Genomic DNA, 21,036 nt, shown 5'->3' with positions numbered 1-21,036 from the left:
CAGAACCGAGCTGCTCTTTGCAGCAGAACGAGTGTGACGTCCTCCCAACACCGCGCAGGCCCCGCCCCTCCAGCCTCGCCCGCAGCCCAGGCCACGCCCACAGCACAGGAAACTACAATTCCCAGCAGTCGTAGCGCTCGCGGCCCACCCCATAGGCCCCGCCCTGGAAGCCCCGCCCCTGGCCGACCACGCCACGCCCCCTTCCGGAAGTCCCCGGTTCCAGCCCTGCCGCCTGCCCTTCCCCACGTGGATCCCGGGTCGCGCGCTCCTGGGAGCGATCCGGCGGCGGATCCGCGGGCGTCCCCGCGCGGCGCCCCGCGCCAGCCCGGCATGAACCGCTACCTGGTGCCGGTGTCCATGCTGGGCACGGCGGTGGGCGGCGCCGTGCTGCTCCGGTGAGTGCGTGCGGCTCCGGCTGCAGTCCAGGGAGGGGAGGCCGGGCGGACTCCTGGCCCCGCAGACACCCCACCTGCAGCGCCCCCGGAGGACGTGGGGGGACGCACCGGAGCCCTGAGATGGCAGGTCACCGCCAAGGTCACCCAGAGGAAGGGGCGGGTCCGGGCCCTGGTAAACATTGTGGTCTAGTTGCTTCCGGGTTTTTAACGGGTGAATCCATTCATTCATTCATTCATTCATTCATTCATTCAGCAGGTATGTATCCGGCAATCCCGCCCGTATGTCACCGGCTGGGCCGAGGTGCAAGGAAAAATGTGTGTCCCCTAAACTCTCTAATCCAGCGGTTCTCAACCTGTGGGTCGCGATCCCTTTGGCGGTCGAAACGACCCTTTCACAGGGGTCGCCTAAGACCATCCTGCATGTCAGATATTTACATGACGATTCATCACAGTAGCAACATGACAGTGATGAAGTAGCAACGAAAATAATTTTATGGTTGGGTCACAACATGAGGAACTGTATTTAAAGGCCCAGAAGGTTGTGAACCCCTGCGTTTAATCCGAAATGAGGGGAACAGAGAGGATTGTGCAACTCGACACCCGAAAAGCTCGTTTTGCATGGGATAAGTATGCATGTAGCTCCTTAAAATATAAAACAAACCCATTGGTTATGCTCATATGCATGCATACAAGTCCTTTGGTTGCTCTCTAAACCCCCCCCCCCCCCCCGCCATTTGTCTCTGAATCTATTCTTTTAAAAAATATATATATATATTTTTAAATATATTTTATGATTTCAGAGAGGAAGGGAGAGGGGAAAGAGAGATAGAAACATCAATGATGAGAGAGAATCATTGATTGGCTGCCTCCTGCACGTCTGACCAAGCCCGAAACCCAGGCATGTGCTCTTGACCAGAATCAAACCCGGGACCCTTCAGTCTGCAGGCCCATGCTCTATCCACTGAGCCACACCAGCTAGGGCCATTTGCCTGGTTTTAACCACTTGTTACAGTGGCCATAGGAAACGAATACAGCGGGTCTTTATACAATAACGACGTTTCCCTGGCCGGGTAGCTCCGTTGGCTAGAGCCTCCTCCCAATACATCCAGGTTCCGGGTTCGATCCCCTTTTAGGACACATACAAGGAGCGAACAATGATGCATACGTAAGCGGAACAGGAACTCATCACCTGTAACCTGGCAACGTGGAGCCAGGCAGTGTCCTTCCCTCTTTCTGTTGGGGGGGAACACAAGCTCCGAGGGGTCCCTTGCTTGAGACCCAAGCGGTCGGGGTCACCGGTGGGGAGTGATCAGGCAGGTGGAACTGAGGGGGCTCTTTCTTGCCTCCAGGGACTATGTCGCGGGCGGGGCCTGTCCCAGCAAGGCCACCCTTCAGGGCAAGACTGTCATCGTGACGGGCGCCAACACGGGCATCGGGAGGGAGACCGCCTTGGAGCTGGCCAGGAGAGGTGAGTCCCCCCTGGCAGGGCATGGGGGGCTGGGGGGCTGGGGGACAAGGGAAGGGACTAAGAAGCACAAATTGGTGGTCACGGGATGGTCCCGGGGATGTAACGTACAGCACAGGACATGCAGTCAATCGGATCTATATACTAGAGGGCCGGTGCATGATATTCGTGCACGGGCGGGGGTGTGGGGGTCTCCTCAGCCCAGCCTGCGCCTCTCGCAATCCGGTATCCCTCGGGGGATGTCCGATGGCTGGTTTAGGCCCAATCCCACTGGCAGTCAGACATCCCTCTGACAATCCGGGACTGCTGGCTCCTAACCGCTCACCTGTCTGCCTGCCTGATGGCCCCTAACCACTCACCTGCCTGCCTGATCACCCCTAACCACTCACCTGCCTGCCTGATGTCCCTAACCACTCACCTGCCTGCCTGATGCCCCTAACTGCTCACCTGCCTGCCTGATGCCCCTAACTGCTCGCCTGCCTGCCTGATCACCCCTAACCACTTGCCTGCCTGATGCCCCTAACCACTTGCCTGCCTGCCTGATGGCCCCTAACCACTCTGCCTGCCTGCCTGATGCCCCTAACTGCTCGCCTGCCTGCCTGATCGCCCCTAACTACTCTGCCTGCCTGCCTGATGGCCCCTAACCTCCTCTGTCTCAGCCCTTGCTGCCGTGGCTTCATCCAGAAGGACACCCGGAATGATGTCCAGAAGGTCATTCGGCTGTCTGATCTAATTAGCATATTACGCTTTCATTATTATAGATATTTTAATATAATATTTTTATTGATTTCAGAGAGGAAGGGAGAGGGAGAGAGAGATAGAAACGTCACTGATGAGAAAGAATCATGGATCGGCTGCCTCCTGCATGCCCCACACTGGGGATCGAGCCCGCAACCCGGGCATGTGCCCTTGACTGGGAATCAAACTGTGACCTCCTGGTTCCTAGGTCGACGCTCAAGGCACTGAGCCATGCTGGCCGGGCCCTTCTCTGGGTTTTGCTGAATGGTGGATTTTTAGTCTGTGCAACCATCACCACTCCCAATGAGAACACTTTCAACACCCCCAAATGAAACGTCGCTTTCCTTGGCCCCCCCTCCATTCCCCACCCCTCCCTGGGAGACACGAATCTCTCTTCCATGGATTTACCTGTTCTGGACATTTCCTAGAAGTGGAGTCATTCACTACGTGCCTTTGGCTGTGTGGCTTTTCACTCAGCATCATGTTCTGTGTTCGGGTCAGGGCCTCCTTCCTTTTTCATGGCTGAGTAGTACTCCACAGCGCGGGCAGACCGTGTTTTGTTCATGCATTCCTTTGGGCTATTGTGAATGGTGCTGCTATGAGCGCGTGTGTCCACATTTTGGTGCAGGCGTGTGTTTTCATTTGTGTTGGGTATACACATACAGGGGTGGGTTTTTTTTTTTAATTATTTTTTTCCATCTCGGGCTTCCAGGAGGCAACATCATCCTGGCCTGTCGCGACATGGAGAAGTGCGAGGCGGCGGCTAAGGCCATTCGTGGGGAGACCCTGAACCACCGCGTCAACGCCCGGCACCTGGACTTGGCCTCGCTGAAGTCCGTCCGAGAGTTTGCAAAGAAGATCATTGAAGGTAGGCGGGAGGGCGCTGGCCACGGGGGCGAGACCTCGGGTGGCCAGGCTCTGAGGACCCAGGAATTAAACCAGGCCTGGACCTTAAGCTCACAAAGCCAGTAATCTCTACTGTCTGGCCCTGGTCCCTTTAAAAAAATATATATATATATATAAATAAATATATTTTATTGATTTCAGAGAGGAAGGGAGAAGGAGAGAGAGATAGAAGAAACATCAAGGATGAGAGGGAATTATGGATCGGCTGCCTCCTACACGCCCCTACTGGGGATCGAGCCCGCAACCCGGGGCATGTGCTCTTGATCAGAATCGAACCCGGGACCTTTCAGTCTGCAGGCAGATGCTATAGCCACTGAGCCAAACCGGCCAGAGTCTGGTCCTTTTTATTTTTTATTTTTTAAAATATATTTTATTGATTTTTTACAGAGAGGAAGGGAGAGAGATAGAGAGTTAGAAACATTGATGAGAGAGAAACATCGATCAGCCGCTTCCTGCACACCCCTCACTGGGGATGTGCCCGCAACCAAGGCACATGCCCTTGACCGGAATCGAACCTGGGACCCTTCAGTCCGCAGGCCGATGCTCTATCCACTGCGCCAAACTGGTTAGGGTGGGCATGATCCTTTTTAAAAAATATATTTCTATCGATTTCAGGGAGGAAGGGAGAGGGAGCGAGAGATAGAAACATCAGTGATGAGAGGGAATCATGGATCGGCTGCCTCCTGCACGCCCCACACTGGGGATCAACCCTGAAACCTGGGCCTGTGCCCTTGACTGGAATTGAACCGTGACCTCCTGGTTCATAGGTCGACGCTCAACCACTGAGCCACACCAGCCAGACTGGATTTTTTTTTTTTGCAAATCCAAGGATCAGGCTCGAGCTTTCTGCCCTCGTCACATTGATTGCTGACTCACTCATTTTGCTTCCCACCTGGTGTTCTCTGAACCGTTCGTGCACTAATTTTTTTGAACAAGAATAAGGTTGACGGTATTCAATGTTCAGAAAGTACAAAAGGGGAGGCAGTCAGATGTCTCCCTGCCAGGCCCGCCCCTCGCTCCCAGCCCCGCCTTCCTCACGTGTGTTCCGTGCTCACGTGTCCGTCTGCGTCTGCAGAGAGTTCATGCATCTACCAAACAGGAAGGTGTATCACCGCCTTTTAGTACAAATTGGAGCCTGTCCTATGCCCGGTGGTGCCCCAGCGTTTCCCTCCCCGGCTCTCTCAGCTTCCTCATTCTTGTGGCTACATGGCATTTCTTCGTTCTTTTCTCGTGGCTACATTGTCTCTCTTTATGGATTTTCTTGTGGCTACATTGTTTCCCTTTATGCTTCTCTTGTGGCTACATTGTATCTCTTTATTCTTTTTTCTTGTGGCTATATTGTATCTCTCTCTTTTTTTAAATGAATATATGTATTTATAAAATAAATGTATTTATAAATATTTTTTTTATATATATGTATTTTTATTGACTTCAGAGAGGAAGGGAGAGGGAGAGAGAGATAGAAACATCCATGATGAGAGAGAATCATGGATCGGCTGCCTCCTGCACGCCCCCTACTGGGGATCAAGCCCACAACTCAGGCATGTGCCCTTGACTGGAATCGAACCCGGGACCCTTCAGTCCGCAGGCCGACACTCTATCCACTGAGCCAAACCAGTTAGGGCTACATTGTATCTCTTTATGCCTTCCTTTTTAAAAAAAAATATATTTTATTGATTTTTTACAGAGAGGAAGGGAGAGGGATAGAGAGTTTGAGAGAGAAACATCGATCAGCTGCGTCCTGCACACTCCCCACTGGGGATGTGCCCGCAACCAAGGCACATGCCCTTGACTGGATTTGAACCCGGGACCCTTGAGTCTGCAGGCTGATGCTCTATCCACTGATCCAAACCGGTTAGGGCTCTTTATGCCTTTCTTGTGGCTACATTTTATCTCTTCATGTGTTTTCTTGTGGCTTCATTGTCTCTCTTTATTCCTTTATTGTGGCTACATGGTATTTCTTCATTCTTTTCTTGTGGCTACATGGCATCACTTTATTCCTTTCTTGTGGCTACTAGTACATGGTATTGTGTTCCCTCCTGTGGTCTGATGGGTTGGCCGTTTGGCTGCCAGCCTTCCTGCGGCTGCTGTGAACATCCGACCTCGTGTCCGTGTCATTTGTCACGTGGGTGGCGGTGTCTGCACATCTCGGAGGCAGCCTCTTCCTCTCCACCAGCTGTGTGTGAAACGACAGCAGGGGAGCTAGCCCGGAGACAGAGGAGCAGGGGCTGAGAAGAGGTGAACAAATAAACATGGATGGACTGTTTTCTCTGAAGCAAAGAAATACATGCTCCTTATGGAAAAATCGATAAAATCCGGAATAGTGAAGGAGAATGAAACACCTTTGATTCCACACCCACCTCAAGGGACTCACTGTTGACTTTTTTCCTGCTGCATGGTGAAGTTTCATTGTGAAAACTTCGCTACTTTTCTTTCTTTTAAATGCTAGAGGCCTGGTGCACGAATTCGTGCACCAGTGGGGTCCCTTGGCCTGGTCTGCAAGATCGGGCTGAAAGCAGCTCTCTGACATCCCTGAGGGGACCTGGATTGCAAGAGGGCACAGGCCAGGCCGAGGGACGCCACCGGTGCACGATCGGGTCTAGGGAGGGATGCAGGAGGTTGGCCAGCCGGGGAGGGACTGCGGGAGGGCTCCAGGGTGGTCTGGCCCATCTTGCTCAGTCCCTGTTGGCTGAACCCCATCAGCAAGCTAACCTACCAGTTGGAACATCTGCTCCCTGGTGGTCAGTGCACATCATAGCAATTGGTCGACTGTCTGCCCCCTGGTGGTCAATGCACGTCATAGCTACTGGTTGACCGGTCAACTGTCTGCCCCCTGGTGGTCAGAGCACATCATAGCGAGCAGTTGAGCAGACTTAGCATATCATTAGCATATTACGCTTTGATTGGTTGAGTGGCTGACCAGTTGACCGGACACTTAGCACATTAGGCTTTTATTATATAGGATTTTTACTGATTTCTAGGGTGAGGGGGAGGGAGAGGAAGAGAGAAAGAGAAACACCCATCAGCTGCCTCCTGCATGCTCCCTGCCGGAAATTGAGCCCCAAATCCAGGCACCTGCCCTGACTGGGAATTGAACTTGTGACCTTGTGGCACACAGGACCTGTTGGTAAATGGGGCGACACCCAACTGACTGAGTCACACCAGCCAGGGCCAGACTTGCCTTCTTGTGAGGACGCCAGTCATGTTGGATGAGTTGGAGGATGACCCTGTGACCTCATCTTTACTCGGTTGCTTCCGCAAAGACTCCGTTCCCACAGGAAGGTCACACGCCCAGGTTTCAGGTGGTCGTGAATGTCGGGGGACACTGTGCGTGCAGCCCAGCACAGACACGGAGCTGACGCGCTGGCCCTGGCCCCTGTCTTCCAGAGGAAGAGAAAGTGCACGTGCTGATCAACAACGCGGCCGTGATGCGCTGCCCACACTGGACCACGGAGGACGGCTTCGAGATGCAGCTCGGCGTGAACCACCTGGGTGAGGCCGTGCTGTGCACGCCTGGGACGTGAGCCTGGTGGGTCAGGCACGGGCTCTGGGAGGGGGTGTCCACTTTCTTTTTTTAAAAAAATATATTTTTATTGATTTCAGAGAAGGAGGGGAGGAAGGGAGAGAGAGAGAGAAACATCAATGATGAGAGAGAATCATTGATTGGCTGCCTCCTGCACGCCCCCACTGGGGATTGAGCCCACAACCTGGGCATGTGCCCTTGACTGGAATCGAACCCGGGACCCTTCAGTCCGCAGGCCGACGCTCTATCCACTGAGCCACACCAGCTAGGGCAGGGGGTGTCCACTTTCCACGTCGGCCAGGTGGCCACTCCTGGGGTCACTCTGCAGACCAGGGAGTTGCCGATGCCTCACTGCGTGCTCGTAAAGTCTTTGGGACCCACCATCAGTCTCTCCACCTTTTATCCCTTTGTCCGCCTTCAGTCTCAGTCTGTCCATCAGTCACTCCGTCAGTCTTTCCGTTGTCACCCTGCATGTACCTGGGGTTCTGTTAGGAAGGGCCAGGGGGCATCGGGACATATTAGATCAGGGCCCACCCTAATGACGTTACTTTAACTTAATTATCTCTGCAAAGAGCCCGTCTCCAAATAGGGTCACATTCTGTGGTTCTGGAGGGTAGGACTTCAACATATTTCTTTGGGGGCGGGGGAGTAGGGAGACAACAAACTCAACCCTTAACACACACACACACACACACACACACACACACACACTCATTTGCACCCTATTGGCTGGGACTCAGTCACATGACCAATCTAGTTGCAAAGGAGCCTGGGAAATGTAGTCTTTCACTGGCCCGTCTTGGGCCCAGCCAAAAGTTCCATTACTGAAGAAGAAATGGAGGAAAAATTTTGGGAGGCAGAAGGCAGTCTCCTCCCCAGCTGACCTCAGAGGGCTGGACATTTGGGGCTGGATAGGTCCTTGTTGCGGGGACTTTGCTGTGCATTGTGGGATGTGGAGCAGCATTCCTGGCCTCCACCCACTAGATGGCAGTAGTGTCCTTACTCTCCACAGTTGGGACAAACAAAATCGTCTCCAGATGTTGCCAAATGTCCCCTGGGGGCCATGCTGCTTCTGGTTGGGAACCGCTCGCTATTGGGAGGGTGAGATAAGGTATGTGCCCAGCCCACTCCTAGGCACGTGGTCAGACTTTAAGGACAGTTTTCTCTTTTTGTCGTCGTTCATCCAGGTCACTTTCTCCTGACGAACTTACTGCTGGACAAGCTGAAGGCCTCGGCCCCTTCGCGGATCATCAACCTCTCGTCCTTGGCCCACGTGGCTGGGCACATAGACTTTGAGGACCTGAACTGGGAGAAGAGGACGTATAACACCAAGGCGGCCTACTGCCAGAGTAAGCTGGCCATCGTCCTCTTCACCAGGGAGCTGAGCCGGAGGCTGCAAGGTGCGCGTGGGTGACCTGCCTCTTCCTGTAGCTCTGAGCCTGGAGCGGTCCTGCTGTGACCTGGGGCTGATGGGAGGTCAAGCAGGGGCTCTAGGACACAGGAGGCAAATGCATGGCACACATGACCAGGCTCCCCCCCTGGTGCCTGAAGCAGACATCACTAATCAATCACACACCACCAGGCTCCCCCCCTGGTGCCTGAAGCAGACATCACTAATCAATCACACACCACCAGGCTCCCCCCTGGTGCCTGAAGCAGACATCACTAATCAATCACACACCACCAGGCTCCCCCCTGGTGCCTGAAGCAGACATCACTAATCAATCACACACCACCAGGCTCCCCCCTGGTGCCTGAAGCAGACATCACTAATCAATCACACACCACCAGGCTTCCCCCCTGGTGCCTGAAGCAGACATCACTAATCAATCACACACCACCAGGCTCCTCTCCAGTGCCTGAAGCAGACATCACTAATCAATCACACACCACCAGGCTCCTCTCCAGTGCCTGAAGCAGACATCACTAATCAATCACACACCACCAGGCTCCTCTCCAGTGCCTGAAGCAGACATCACTAATCAATCACACACCACCAGGCTCCTCTCCAGTGCCTGAAGCAGACATCACTAATCAATCACACACCACCAGGCTCCCCCCCTGGTGCCTGAAGCAGACATCACTAATCAATTACACACCACCAGGCTCCTCTCCAGTGCCTGAAGCAGACATCACTAATCAATCTCACACCACCAGGCTCCCCCCTGGTAACTGAAGCAGACATCACTAATCAATCACACCCCACCAGGCTCCCCCCTGGTAACTGAAGCAGACATCACTAATCAATCACACCACCAGGCTCCCTACCAGTATCTAAAGCAGACATCACTAATCAATCTCACACCACCAGGCTCCCCCCTGGTAACTGAAGCAGACATCACTAATCAATCTCACACCACCAGGCTCCCCCCTGGTAACTGAAGCAGACATCACTAATCAATCACACCCCACCAGGCTCCATCCTGGTGCCTGAAGCAGACATCACTAATCAATCACACACCACCAGGCTCCCCCCTGGTGCCTGAAGCAGACATCACTAATCAATCACACCCCACCAGGCTCCCTCCTGGTGCCTGAAGCAGACATCACTAATCAATCACACACCACCAGGCTCCCCCCTGGTGCCTGAAGCAGACATCACTAATCAATCACACCCCACCAGGCTCCCTCCTGGTGCCTGAAGCAGACATCACTAATCAATCACACCCCACCAGGCTCCCTCCTGGTGCCTGAAGCAGACATCACTAATCAATCACACCCCACCAGGCTCCCCCCTGGTGCCTGAAGCAGACATCACTAATCAATCACACACCACCAGGCTCCCCCCTGGTGCCTGAAGCAGACATCACTAATCAATCACACACCACCAGGCTCCCTCCTGGTGCCTGAAGCAGACATCACTAATCAATCACACACCACCAGGCTCCCCCCTGGTAACTGAAGCAGACATCACTAATCAATCACACCCCACCAGGCTCCCCTCCAGTGCCTGAAGCAGACATCACTAATCAATCACACCCCACCAGGCTCCCCCCATGGTGCCTGAAGCAGACATCACTAATCAATCACACCTTCTTCCCTGGTCATCCAGGACTGGCCTCTAAGCCTCTGGTGCTCCAGGCCAGTGGACATTTGGCAATAATTGGATACTTTTGGCTGTCACTTCAGGGGTGGGTGTTGCTCCTCGCATCTAGTGGACAGAAGCCGGGGACACCTCCAGGGCACGGGTTAAAGAATGACTGGACCTCAGCGTCCGTAGTGCGGGCGTTGCAAAGCCCGCCCTCTGCCCTTGCTTCTCATAGAGCCGCGTGGGGCAGCCGTGTCCGCTCACCTGGGAGCCTGTCGGACCCCCCCTGACCCACTGCTTCAGGCCTCTGGGGGTGGGGCCAGCGGTCTGGGTTTCCCGAGGCTCCATGTGGTTTTGACACACTTGGGTGGAGAGGCCGTGCTCTGGGCAGCCAGGTGATGGAGCCGCCTCGCACGATGCAACGGCCTGGTGGGGAGGTTTCAGAGCAACAAGGGGATGCGGGTTCAAGGGCAGGAAACGGGGGGCGCCCTGGAGCTCAGGGTGGACAGCGTCAGGCTTCCTGGTAAGGAGTGAATCTGACATCCGTCTGTCCACTCCCTCCCCCGCCCCATCCTTCCCTTCTCTCCCCAGGCACAGGCGTGACGGTGAACGCGCTGCACCCCGGCGTGGCCCGGACAGAGCTGGGCAGGCACACGGGCATGCACAGCTCGGCCTTCTCCAGCTTCACGCTCGGTAAGCCCCCTCCTGGCCTGGGGACCCCTCGCTGAACCCCTGCCCTCCCAGCCTGGGGCCCAGGAACCTCCTGCAGGGCATTAAGACCAATGGGACATCTATAGGTATTTAGAAAGATTTATTAGGAGAAAGTGGCTCAGAAGTCCCACGATCAAAAGATTTAGAAGAATTAAAAAGGACATGAAGGAAGAGGAAAGATTATTGCCAAATGAAATAAAGAATTTTTGATGCTGAAAAAAAAAAAAAAAAAAAGGAAGTCCCACGATCCGCCCTCAGCCCGCCCTCGGCCCGCCCTTCGGCCCGGAAAAGCCGAGGGTGTAGTTGCAGAGTCCGCAGCCAGGCCCGCCCAGGGTCTGACGGGAGATGGAGATGACGTCCCCAGCTCCAAGCAGAAGATCGAATTCTCCCTTCCTCACCTTTTTCTTTTTCTTTTTTAAAAAAATATTATATTTGGTTGATTTCAGAGAGGGAGGGGAGGAGGGAGAGAAAGAGAAACATCAATGATGAGAGAGAATCATTGATCGGCTGCCTCCTGCATGTCCCCCAGTGGCGCTCGAGCCCGCAACCCAGGCATGTGCCCTTGATTGGAATCGAACCTGGGACCCTTTGGTCTGCAGGCCGATGCTCTATCCACTGAGCCACACCGGCCAGGGCAGAACAAGTCACTTTTCTGTGTGGAGCCTCAGAATAGCCCCAGGAAACAGGCCAGGGCCCATCTGACTGATGAGAAAGCCACGTCTCAGAGGGGGAGGAGCCTGTGGAGCCAACTCCTCGTCCGCTAACTTGCTGTGCCACCCAGGGGAGCGGCTGCACCTCTCTGAGCCTCAGCGCCCTCCTGCAGAGGGAGGGCTTGCGTCGGCGTCCCTGGGAGGAGGCCTCCCGTAACCGGGCCAGCACAGCGCCTGGCCCAGATTGAAGGGGAACAGTTAGAACTTGACAACTAGCATTTATAACCCTGAAAAACACGGAGTGGGTGCTACCAGGTGGCACGGATCTTAAGCTGGAGACAGTCAATAATAAAAGTTATTTAGCCCTGGCCAGTTTAGCTCAGTCGATAGAGCATCGGACTGCAGACCAAAGGGTCCGGGTTCGATTCCAGTCAAGGGCACATACCTCGGTGGCAGGCACCTCCTGGGCCCAGGCCCTGGTTGGGGCTCATGCAGGAGGCAACCAATGGATGTGTTCCTCTCACATCGATGTTTCTCTCTGTCTTTCCCTCTCTCTTCCACTCTCCCTAAAAATCAATGGAAAAATATCCTCAGGTGAGGATTAACAACAACAAAAAAGTGATTATAAAGCAGGATGGGGTATGGTGGGGACTCGGGGCTGATGGAAAGGAGGGAGAGCCTCCATTTGCCCGAGGAAAGCCAGGAGGGCTTCCTGGGGGAGGCAGCTTCTGGAGGGAGGTGCTAGGGAAGGGGATTCCTGTTGGCGGGAACCGCAGGAGCAAAAGCCCGGAGGGACTCCCGGCCAACGTCCGGCCTCCCTGGGCCCTGAGTCTTGGGGTGGAGCAGGGCCTTTTGCATTCTTTCTCCTCTCTGAATGCCTGTGGACTAAACGCTCTGTGGGCTGGTTGCAGGGCCCATCTTCTGGCTGCTGGTCAAGAGCCCCCAGCTGGCGGCCCAGACCAGCACCTACCTGGCCGTGTCCGAGGAACTGGAGGGCGTTTCGGGGAAGTACTTCGATGGACTCAGAGAGAAGGCCCCGGCCCCCGAGGCTGAGGATGACGAGGTGGCCCGGCGGCTCTGGGCTGAAAGCGCCCGTCTGGTGGGCCTGAAGGGGTCCTAGGGGGTCCCCTGCGTGGGGCCAGCCCTTCCCCCAAAGCACCTGGGAGCAGGTGTGAAAACCATCATCAGGATGGAGCCGCAAGAAGACCAAGGCTGGCTGCCATGCCCACGCCACCCTCTAGGTGGCAGCATCGGCCAAGCCTTCAAAGGAAGGACCCTGCCTGCCTGCCACGCCCGCAGCCGCCGCTAGATGGCAGCATTGACCAAGGAATGCTGGCTGCCATGCTCACACCGCCCTCTAGGTGGCAGCATCGGCCTTTCCACGCTCCCTCTCTCTCCTGGCGGCGGGGGACTGGGCTGCAGGTGCGCACCTGAGCCAGGTGCTGCCGCAGGTGAGCCAGGCCATCAGCTGCTTCCCCTGGGAACTGCTGGGGAAGGAGCCAGCGCCCTCCCACGTGGGCCACGGTGCGGGGCAAGGTGTCTGCTAGACACGATCGAGTTCATGGCTCACCCATGGTTCTCCTCTCTGAGCCTCAGTTTCCCCAACTGGAAAGTGTGCAGAATCCCAGGACTACCTCCCAGGATGGCCTGCTGAGCTTTTCTTGCCAGGGAGAGGTTCCTGAGGGTCTTTGTGTGCCAGAGCCTGGCCGGGTGTGGGGGAAAGAGGGGTAGTAGTGTATGTGTGGGGGGGCTGTACCCCGAGACCAGGCCGACACACACCTGGCCCATTATCCCCGAGTGACGCCCCCGCGGACAGGTGAGCAACGCACCAGCTGCTGCTGCTCAGGGCCCAGGACGCCCGGGGTCACGACCTTCCCTTGCCCTGTGGACTCACAGACTTGCTCTTTAATAAATAATGATAAGAATCTAGCTGAGTCATAGCTTTCACTGCTTCCTCTGGGCATGTGGGGGAAGTCCCATGGGCTCATGTATTTCTTCCTGTTTTTTTTTGTTTTTTTTTTTTAGATCTTGCCATTCACATTCTAGGCTTCTTTTTATTTTTTTAACCCTTGGTAAAAATTTATCCAAGGAACAGGATACACGTACATTTTAAAACACGAACCATTAGAGTCCGGCCGGCGTGGCTCAGTGGTTGAGCATCGACCCAGGAGCCAGGAGGTCACCCGGTTCGATTCCCGGTCAGGCCACATGCCCGGGTTGCAGGCTCCATGCCCAGCGTGGGGCGTGCAGGAGGCAGCCGATGGATGATTGTCATCATTGATGTTTCTATTTCTCTCTCCCTCTCCCTTCCTCTCTGAAATCAATAAAAGGAAAGGCTCCTGCCCTGGCTGGTTTGGCTCAGTGGACAGAGCGTCGGCCTGTGGACTGAAGGGTCCCGGGTTTGATTGCAGTCAAGGGCTTGTGCCCAGGTTGCAGGCTCGATCCCCAGTGGGGGCTGTGGAGGAGGCAGCTGATCAATGATTCTCTCTCATCATTGATGTTTCTCTCTCTCCCTTCTCTGAAATCAATACAAATATATATTTAAAAAAAGGCTCTTAAGAATGAGTTACAGACAACAGGGGGGTGAGGGCATGAGTGGGGGGGCAAGGGGGGGTAATGTAGGGATAAGGACACATGTAATAATAAAGTAATTTAAAAAAAGAATGAGTTACTAATTAAAAAAAAATTAAAGTCCCTTAATCAACAATTTTAATCCCCCTCATCCCAGGTGCCTCCTCCGCCCCCTTTGCCACGGGAAGGGGTGGTTTTGGGGGAGCAGGATGTGGATGCCTTTGGGGGGCGCCCCCGTCCTGTCTTCCACTCTCCCTTTCACACCCCTGCTTTCTTAGCCTTTCTCATGGCCATGGGCTCCCCTCACGAGGTCCCCACCGATTCTGCTTAAAGGAGGAGAATTACCGGCAGAATTACGGTCCCTGTGTTAGGAGCAAATCAGCTGAAATGAGATGTTATCACCAACTCCCCAGATAGGGCAGCCAGTCTGGCCTCAGCCACGTGCAGGCGGCTGGCGGCTGGCGGTTTCGAGCCACAAACCCCTCAGACCGACATCCGCTTCCTTTTCGGAACCGAGAAACCTCAGACCACAGACACTGTCTCACACACACGCTGAGGTCACCCTTCTCGGGGCCCCGGAGGCCCTGGGCGGCTCCCAAGCCCAGCGCTAACCTTCGGAGATGAAAGGTGATGAAACCCCCATCTGAAACCATCTCAAAACCACAGCCGCCCAGACCGGAGACTGTGGCAGAGCAACCAGCAGCCGGAGGAAGTGGAGGAGAAAGGGCTGTGGGTTAGCGGGGGGCGGGGTGCACGTTCACAGAAAGGCACCCAAGTCGGGGTGAAGCTTTCGTAGGCCCTTTGGGGCCTGGGGCCTGTGCCAGGAGGCCCGGCTGCTGGCGACAGGCGCTGGCCAGGTGCCGGCTGGGCTGGTGTTCGCCCGGCTGGGCGCTGTGGCCCAGGAGACACCCGGCTCTCCTTGAGGGACGTGGGAACCATCCCACCTGCCTGACTGGTGACCAGGGGCCACTTCACCCCGAGGCTGGGCGTCTGTGGCGGGTTGATGGTGGCCCCTCAAGTTATGTCCATCCCTGGCCGGTGTGGTTCAGTGGATAGAGTGTCGGCCTGCGGACGGAAGGGTTCGATTCCGGTCAAGGGCACATGCCCAAGTTGCAGGCTCGATCCCCAGTAGGGGGCGTGCAGGAGGCAGCCGATCAATGATTCTCTCTCATCTCATTGATGTTTCTCTCTCCCTCTCCTGCTCTGAAATCAATTAAATAAATAAATATATATATATAAATAAAAATATGTGGCCCATCCACACAAGGACATATTGTCCTGGGAGGGAAACGTCGCGTTCAGTGTAGAAACACTGAGATAGACGGGCCGGGGTCCCTGAATGACGCTGTCAGCTTCAGGAGCTGGGAGCGGGCGGCGGGGAGATGGACCTACTACTCGCGGGCGGCGCACAGTGGGACCACAAATCGCGTCTGCACCTGTGGCTCACAGGGATGGGGCCGGTGGGCTCCATGCCGAGTCAGTGGCTGTAGGGTTTGACATCGTCATGGAAACAGAGCGAATGGTGAAAGGCTGTGGCAACCGAGCGACAGTGAGCGAGAAGGCGCGTGTGAAATCGGGGTTTCCGGAGGGCTTGTCACAGCGGCGGAGCTTCGCGGGGAGGGAAACGCGCAGCCTCGGACCTGCTGGACCTGGGAATCTGGAGGCCCCCTGCCCCCCAACTCCCCTTGATGGGAGGTCCCGGTCCCTCCTCAGGCAGGTGTCTCCCCCAAGTGGTTGATTGGCATCAAGCCCCGCCCCGCCTGGCTCACCTGGGTGGGGATGGGGGGTCCGCTAACGCTCTGTGATTGGCTGAGTCCGGGGCTCACCTGGGGGCGGCTCTGGGGCGTTAGGCTGGGGGTGGGAGGGGGTCCGGCTGGGGGGATCCATGGACGGGGAATTTCTTCACTATTTTGGGCTTTTCGGGGACCCGGGGCTGAGGCGGCTGCGCAGGTAGGTGTCTCCCGCACAACGTGTAAGAGCCGGGCAGCCCTGGCCCGCGTGGCTCAGCCGGGTGAGCATCGCCCTGGGCACCCCAAGGTCTCGGGTTCGATTCCAGGTTGGGGCACGTGCTCGGGTGGCGGGTTTGACCCCTGTCAGGGCGCCTGTGGGAGGCAACCAATCTCTCTCTCTCTCTCTCTCTCTCTCTCTCTCTCTCTCTCTCTCTCAAATAAATAAAGACATATCCTCAGACAAAGGCAAAAAGAATGCCCAAACTTACACGTAATTTAAAAGTACATTGAAAAGGGAAACCTTCAGTGTTTAAGGCAGTGGTTCTCAACCTTCCTAATGCCGCGACCCTTCAATACAGTTCCTCATGTTGTGGGGACCCCCAAACATAAAATTATTTTCGTTGCTACTTCATCACTGTCATGTTGCTACTGTTATGAATCGTCATGTAAATATCTGATATGCAGGATGTATTTTCATTGTTACACATTGAACATAATGAAAGCATAGTGATTCATCACAAAAACAATATGGAATTATATACGTGTTTTCCGATGGTCTTAGGCGACTCCGGTGAAAGGGTCGTTCGACCTCCAAAGGGGTCGCGAACCGCAGGTTGAGAACCGCTGGTTTCAGGAGCCTCGCTCCCAACTCTCTTTCCATATTTCTAACTCATTTGAACCCTGTGAATGGATGACTGGGATAAAGTTAATTTAAGTTCAATAAGTCAAAGCGAAGGCTTGCACACACACGGTGGCATGCCGAGATATATTCTGCACCTTACTGTTTCCCGGGCAGCCATCCATATGAAAGAAAAACCGTGCGATGCACGTGCTGCTGGCGGGCCCGGGGTTCTGTGGAAACCACCATCAGACAGAGAGACCACATGTGCAAACAGTAAAAAAACCCAAACATTCTGACCGATCAGGCACCGACCGTGTCTTAGAAAGGCGACTCTTCAGCGAGAAGAAACTAGAGGAGGGTCACACTTTGGACTCTGCAGGGTTAAGGGAAAAAGGAGAAAAAAGGGGAAATTAGGGTTTTGCAAGGAGGGGGGGAGGGAAGGACAGAAACCTCTTCCCCTAATAAGAACCTGTACTTCCCCTCACCGACAGTAGAGGGCGCGCTTGTCTGAAAAAATCGTCACAATCCTAACCAGGAGCCTTAAATACTTAGGAGCACCTGTTCTCTCTCCCAGGGATGTTTCTCTCTCTCTGTCTCTCCCCCTCCCTTCACTCTCTCTAAAAATCAATGGAGCCCTGAACGGTGTGGCTCAGTGGATAGAGCGTCGGCCTGCGGACTGAAGGGTCCCCGGTTCGATTCCGGTCAAGGGCATGTACCTGTGTTGCAGGCACATCCCCAGTAGGGGGTGTGCAGGAGGCAGCTGATCGATGTTTCTCTCTCATTGATGTTTCTAACTATCTCTCTCCCTTCCTCTCTGTAAAAAATCAATAAAATATATTTTAAAAAAATCAATAAAAACAATAAAAATATATTTTAAAAAATAAAAATCAATGGAAAAGTAGCCTCAGGTGGCCACGATGAACAGCAGCAGAGGAAGACACTGAAGGGAAAACTGTAGGAACCGCCCCAGGCCAGCAGCCTGTGTAGACACACACGGGCCCAGCATAGGGACCAGACACTGTCACCAAGTGGTCAGGTTGGACTTGGGTCTGCGGCTCCGTCCACAGCGGTTCCGCTGGGTTCTGCGGGTGAGACCTGGCCGTCCTGACGTCACTCCGCCTCGCTGGGGGAACCCTCTCCCTGTCCTGTGGCCACACACAGGCCCTGTGGGAGCGCCCCGGTGGCCCACGTGTCTGTGGCTGGCAGGCAGGCCGCAGGCGGAAACCGCAGGGGGATGTGGTTTGCGGTGCAGCCTTGTCTTGCACAGGGGACGTCCCCTTCCTGTAGAGCAGGGCTGAGGTCGCCCTGGGTGAAGGGGTTAGAGCCCCAGGCTGCCCCGTCTGGGCGTGTCCCCCTGTGGCCATCGGCCGTCCAGCGCGAGCTGTGGGCTCATGTCCTCGGGGTCCCTTTTCTGCTTGGACCTGGTGAAGGCCGCCCGGGAGGTGACGGGAGGCTGTGGAGGGAGGAGAGTGTAGATGCTGAGGTTCTTTACCCGGTGACCCTCTGCGAGGTCCTGGGGCTGGTGAGGGATCGAGAGACCACCCACCGTATGGTCATTTTTCTTTAGTTTTTAAAAAAATATATTTTATTGATTTTTTACAGAGAGGAAGGGAGAGGGATAGAGAGTTAGAAACATCGATGAGAGAGAAACATCGATCAGCTGCCTCCTGCACACCCCCACTGAGGATGTGCCTACAACCCAGGTACATGCCCTTGACCGGAATTGAACCCAGGACCCTTCAGTCTCCATACCGACGCTCTATCCACTGAGCCAAACTAGCTAGGGCTCTTTAGTTTTTAAAAACATATTTTTATTGATTTCAGAGAGGAAGGGAGAGAGCGAGAGAGCGAGAGAGAGAGAGAGAGAGAGACATCAACGATGAGAGAGAATCATGGATAGGCTGCCTCCTGCACGGCCCCCACTAGGGATCGAACCCGCAACCCGGGCACATGCCCTTGACTGGAATCGAACCCGGGACCCTTCAGTCCGCAGGCTGATGCTCTATCCACTGAGCCAACCTGCTAGGGCCCCACCAGTGTTTAAGGAGCCTCGCTCCCACTCTCTTTCCATATTTTTAACACATTTGAACCCTGTGAGTGGATGACAGGGATAAAGTTAATTTAAGTTCAATGAATCAAAGCGAAGGCTTGCACACACGGTGGCATGCCGAGATATATTCTGCACCTTCCTATTTCCCACGCAGCCATCGATATGAAAGATAAACCGTACGATGCACGGGCTGCTGGCGGGCCCGGGGTTCTGTGAAAACCACCATCAGACAGAGAGACAGGTGTGCAAACAGTAAAAAAACCCAAACATCCTGACCGATCAGGCACCGACCGTGCCTTAGAAAGGCGACTCTCCAGCGAGAAGAAACTAGAGGAAGGGCACACTTTGGACTCTGCAGGGTTAAGGGAAAAAGGGGAAAAAAGGGGAAATTAGGGTTTTGCAAGAAATGGGGGGAGGGAAGGACAGAAACCTCTTCCCCTATCTAATAAGAACCTGTACTTCCCCACACCGACAGTAGAGGGCGCGCTTGTCTGAAAAAATCCTCATAATACTAACCAGAAGCCTTAAATATTTAGGAGCACCTGTTCTCTCTCCCAGGGATGTTTCTCTCTCTCTGTCTCTCCCCCTCCCTTCACTCTCTCTAAAAATCAATGGAGCCCTGACCGGTGTGGTTCAGTGGGTAGAGCGTCGGCCTGTGGACTGAAGGGTCCCGGGTTCGATTCCTGTCAAGGGCATGTACCTTGGTTGCAGGCACATCCCCAGGAGGGGGTGTGCAGGAGGCAGCTGATCGATGTTTCTCTCTCATCGATGTTTCTAACTCTCTATCCCTCTCCCTTCCTCTGTAAAAAATCAATAAAAACAATAGAAATATATTTAAAAAATAAAAATCAGTGGAAAAGTAGCCTCAGGTGACCACGATGAACAGCAGCAGAGGAAGACACTGAAGGGAAAACTGTACGAACCGCCCATGCCAGCAGCCTGTGTAGACACACACGGGCCCAGCATAGGGACCAGACACTGTCACCAAGTGCTCAGGTTGGACGTGGGGCTGCGGCTCCGTCCACGGCGGTTCCGCTGGGTTCTGCAGGTGAGACCCGGCCGTCCTGCCGTTACTCCGCCTCGCTGGGGGAACCCTCTCCCTGTCCTGCGGCCACACACAGGCCCTGTGGGAGCGCCCCGGTGGCCCACGTGTCTGTGGCTGGCAGGCCGGCCGCAGGCGGAAACCGCAGGGGGATGTGGGTTGCGGTGCAGCCTTGTCTTGCACAGGGGACGTCCCCTTCCTGTAGAGCAGGGCTGAGGTCGCCCTGGGTGAAGGGCTCAGAGCCCCAGGCTGCCCCGTCTGGCGTGTCCCCCTGTGGCCATCGGGCGTCCAGCGCGAGGTGTGGGCTCATGTCCTCGGGGTCCCTTTTCTGCTTGGACCTGGTGAAGGCCGCCCGGGAGGTGACGGGAGGCTGTGGAGGGAGGAGAGTGTAGATGCTGAGGTTCTTTACCCGGCGACCCTCTGCGAGGTCCTGGGGCTGGTGAGGGATCGAGAGACCACCCACCCTATGGTCATTTTTCTTTAGTTTTTTAAAAAATATATTTTATTGATTTTTTACAGAGAGGAAGGGAGAGGGATAGAGAGCCAGAAACATCGATGAGAGAGAAACATCGATCAGCTGCCTCCTGCACACCCCCACTGAGGATGTGCCTACAACCCAGGTACATGCCCTTGACCGGAATTGAACCCAGGACCCTTCAGTCTCCATACCGATGCTCTATCCACTGAGCCAAACTAGCTAGGGCTCTTTAGTTTTTAAAAACATATTTTTATTGATTTCAGAGAGGAAGGGAGAGAGCGAGAGAGAGAGAGAGAGAGAGAGAGACATCAACGATGAGAGAGAATCATGGATCAGCTGCCTCCTGCACGGCCCCCACTAGGGATCGAGCCCGCAACCTGGGCATGTGCCCTTGACTAGAATCGAACCCGGGATCCTTCAGTCTGCAGGCTGACGCTCTATCCACTGAGCCAACCGGCTAGGGCCCCACCAGTGTTTAAGGAGCCTCGCTCCCACTCTCTTTCCATATTTTTAACACATTTGAACCCTGTGAGTGGACGACTGGGATAAAGTTAATTTAAGTTCAATAGGTCAAAGCCAAGGCTTGTTCACACGGTGGCATGCCGAGATATATTCTGCACCTTCCTGTTTCCCCCACGCAGCCATCCATATGCAAGAAAAACCGTGCGATGCACGTGCAGCTGCTGGGCCTGGGGCTCTGTGAAAACCCCCATCAGACCGAGAGACCACATGTGCAAACAGTGGAAAAACCCGAACATTCTGACCGATCAGACACCGACCGAGTCTTTGAGAGGCGACTCCTCAGCGAGAAGACACTTGAGGAGGTGAACACTTTGGACTCTGCAGGCTAAGGGCACAATCTGGAAACAGGGCAGAGTTGGGATTTTCCGAGAAGCGGGGGGGAGGGA

General features: G+C 54.8%; 1 protein-coding gene across 2 annotated transcripts; it reads left to right on the top strand.

Moving 5' to 3' along the window:
* The first annotated feature begins 231 nt into the window (after window positions 1–231).
* RDH13 (retinol dehydrogenase 13) lies at window positions 232–13,345 on the top strand. Of its 2 annotated transcripts, none has more exons than XM_006105393.3 (7): window positions 232–395; window positions 1,745–1,863; window positions 3,311–3,466; window positions 6,892–6,996; window positions 8,215–8,427; window positions 10,647–10,748; window positions 12,328–13,345. In XM_006105393.3, exons 1-7 carry the CDS (start codon window positions 331–333, stop codon window positions 12,534–12,536), a joined length of 969 nt encoding a protein of 322 aa, XP_006105455.1. In that variant the 5' UTR covers window positions 232–330; the 3' UTR covers window positions 12,537–13,345. The 2 variants fall into 2 exon arrangements, with proteins under 2 accessions (XP_006105455.1, XP_023602226.1); XM_023746458.1 differs by lacking the exon at window positions 232–395 and adding an exon at window positions 1,410–1,560.
* Window positions 13,346–21,036: the final 7,691 nt, after the last annotated feature.

This window comes from Myotis lucifugus, unplaced genomic scaffold, assembly GCF_000147115.1.
Source record: "Myotis lucifugus unplaced genomic scaffold, Myoluc2.0 scaffold_680, whole genome shotgun sequence".
NCBI lineage: Eukaryota > Metazoa > Chordata > Mammalia > Chiroptera > Vespertilionidae > Myotis > Myotis lucifugus.
The sequence above is the reverse complement of the archived record's forward strand: the minus strand, read 5'-3'. Positions and strand labels throughout refer to the sequence as shown.

Excerpts from the sequence above, each read along its gene's own strand:
- RDH13 (XM_006105393.3), top strand. The coding sequence starts at position 331 with ATGAACCGCTACCTGGTGCCGGTGTCCATGCTGGGCACGGCGGTGGGC. Across the intron at positions 396-1,744 it reads GGCGGCGCCGTGCTGCTCCG|GGACTATGTCGCGGGCGGGG; the intron begins GTGAGTGCGTGC and ends TCTTGCCTCCAG. Across the intron at positions 6,997-8,214 it reads GCTCGGCGTGAACCACCTGG|GTCACTTTCTCCTGACGAAC; the intron begins GTGAGGCCGTGC and ends TCGTTCATCCAG.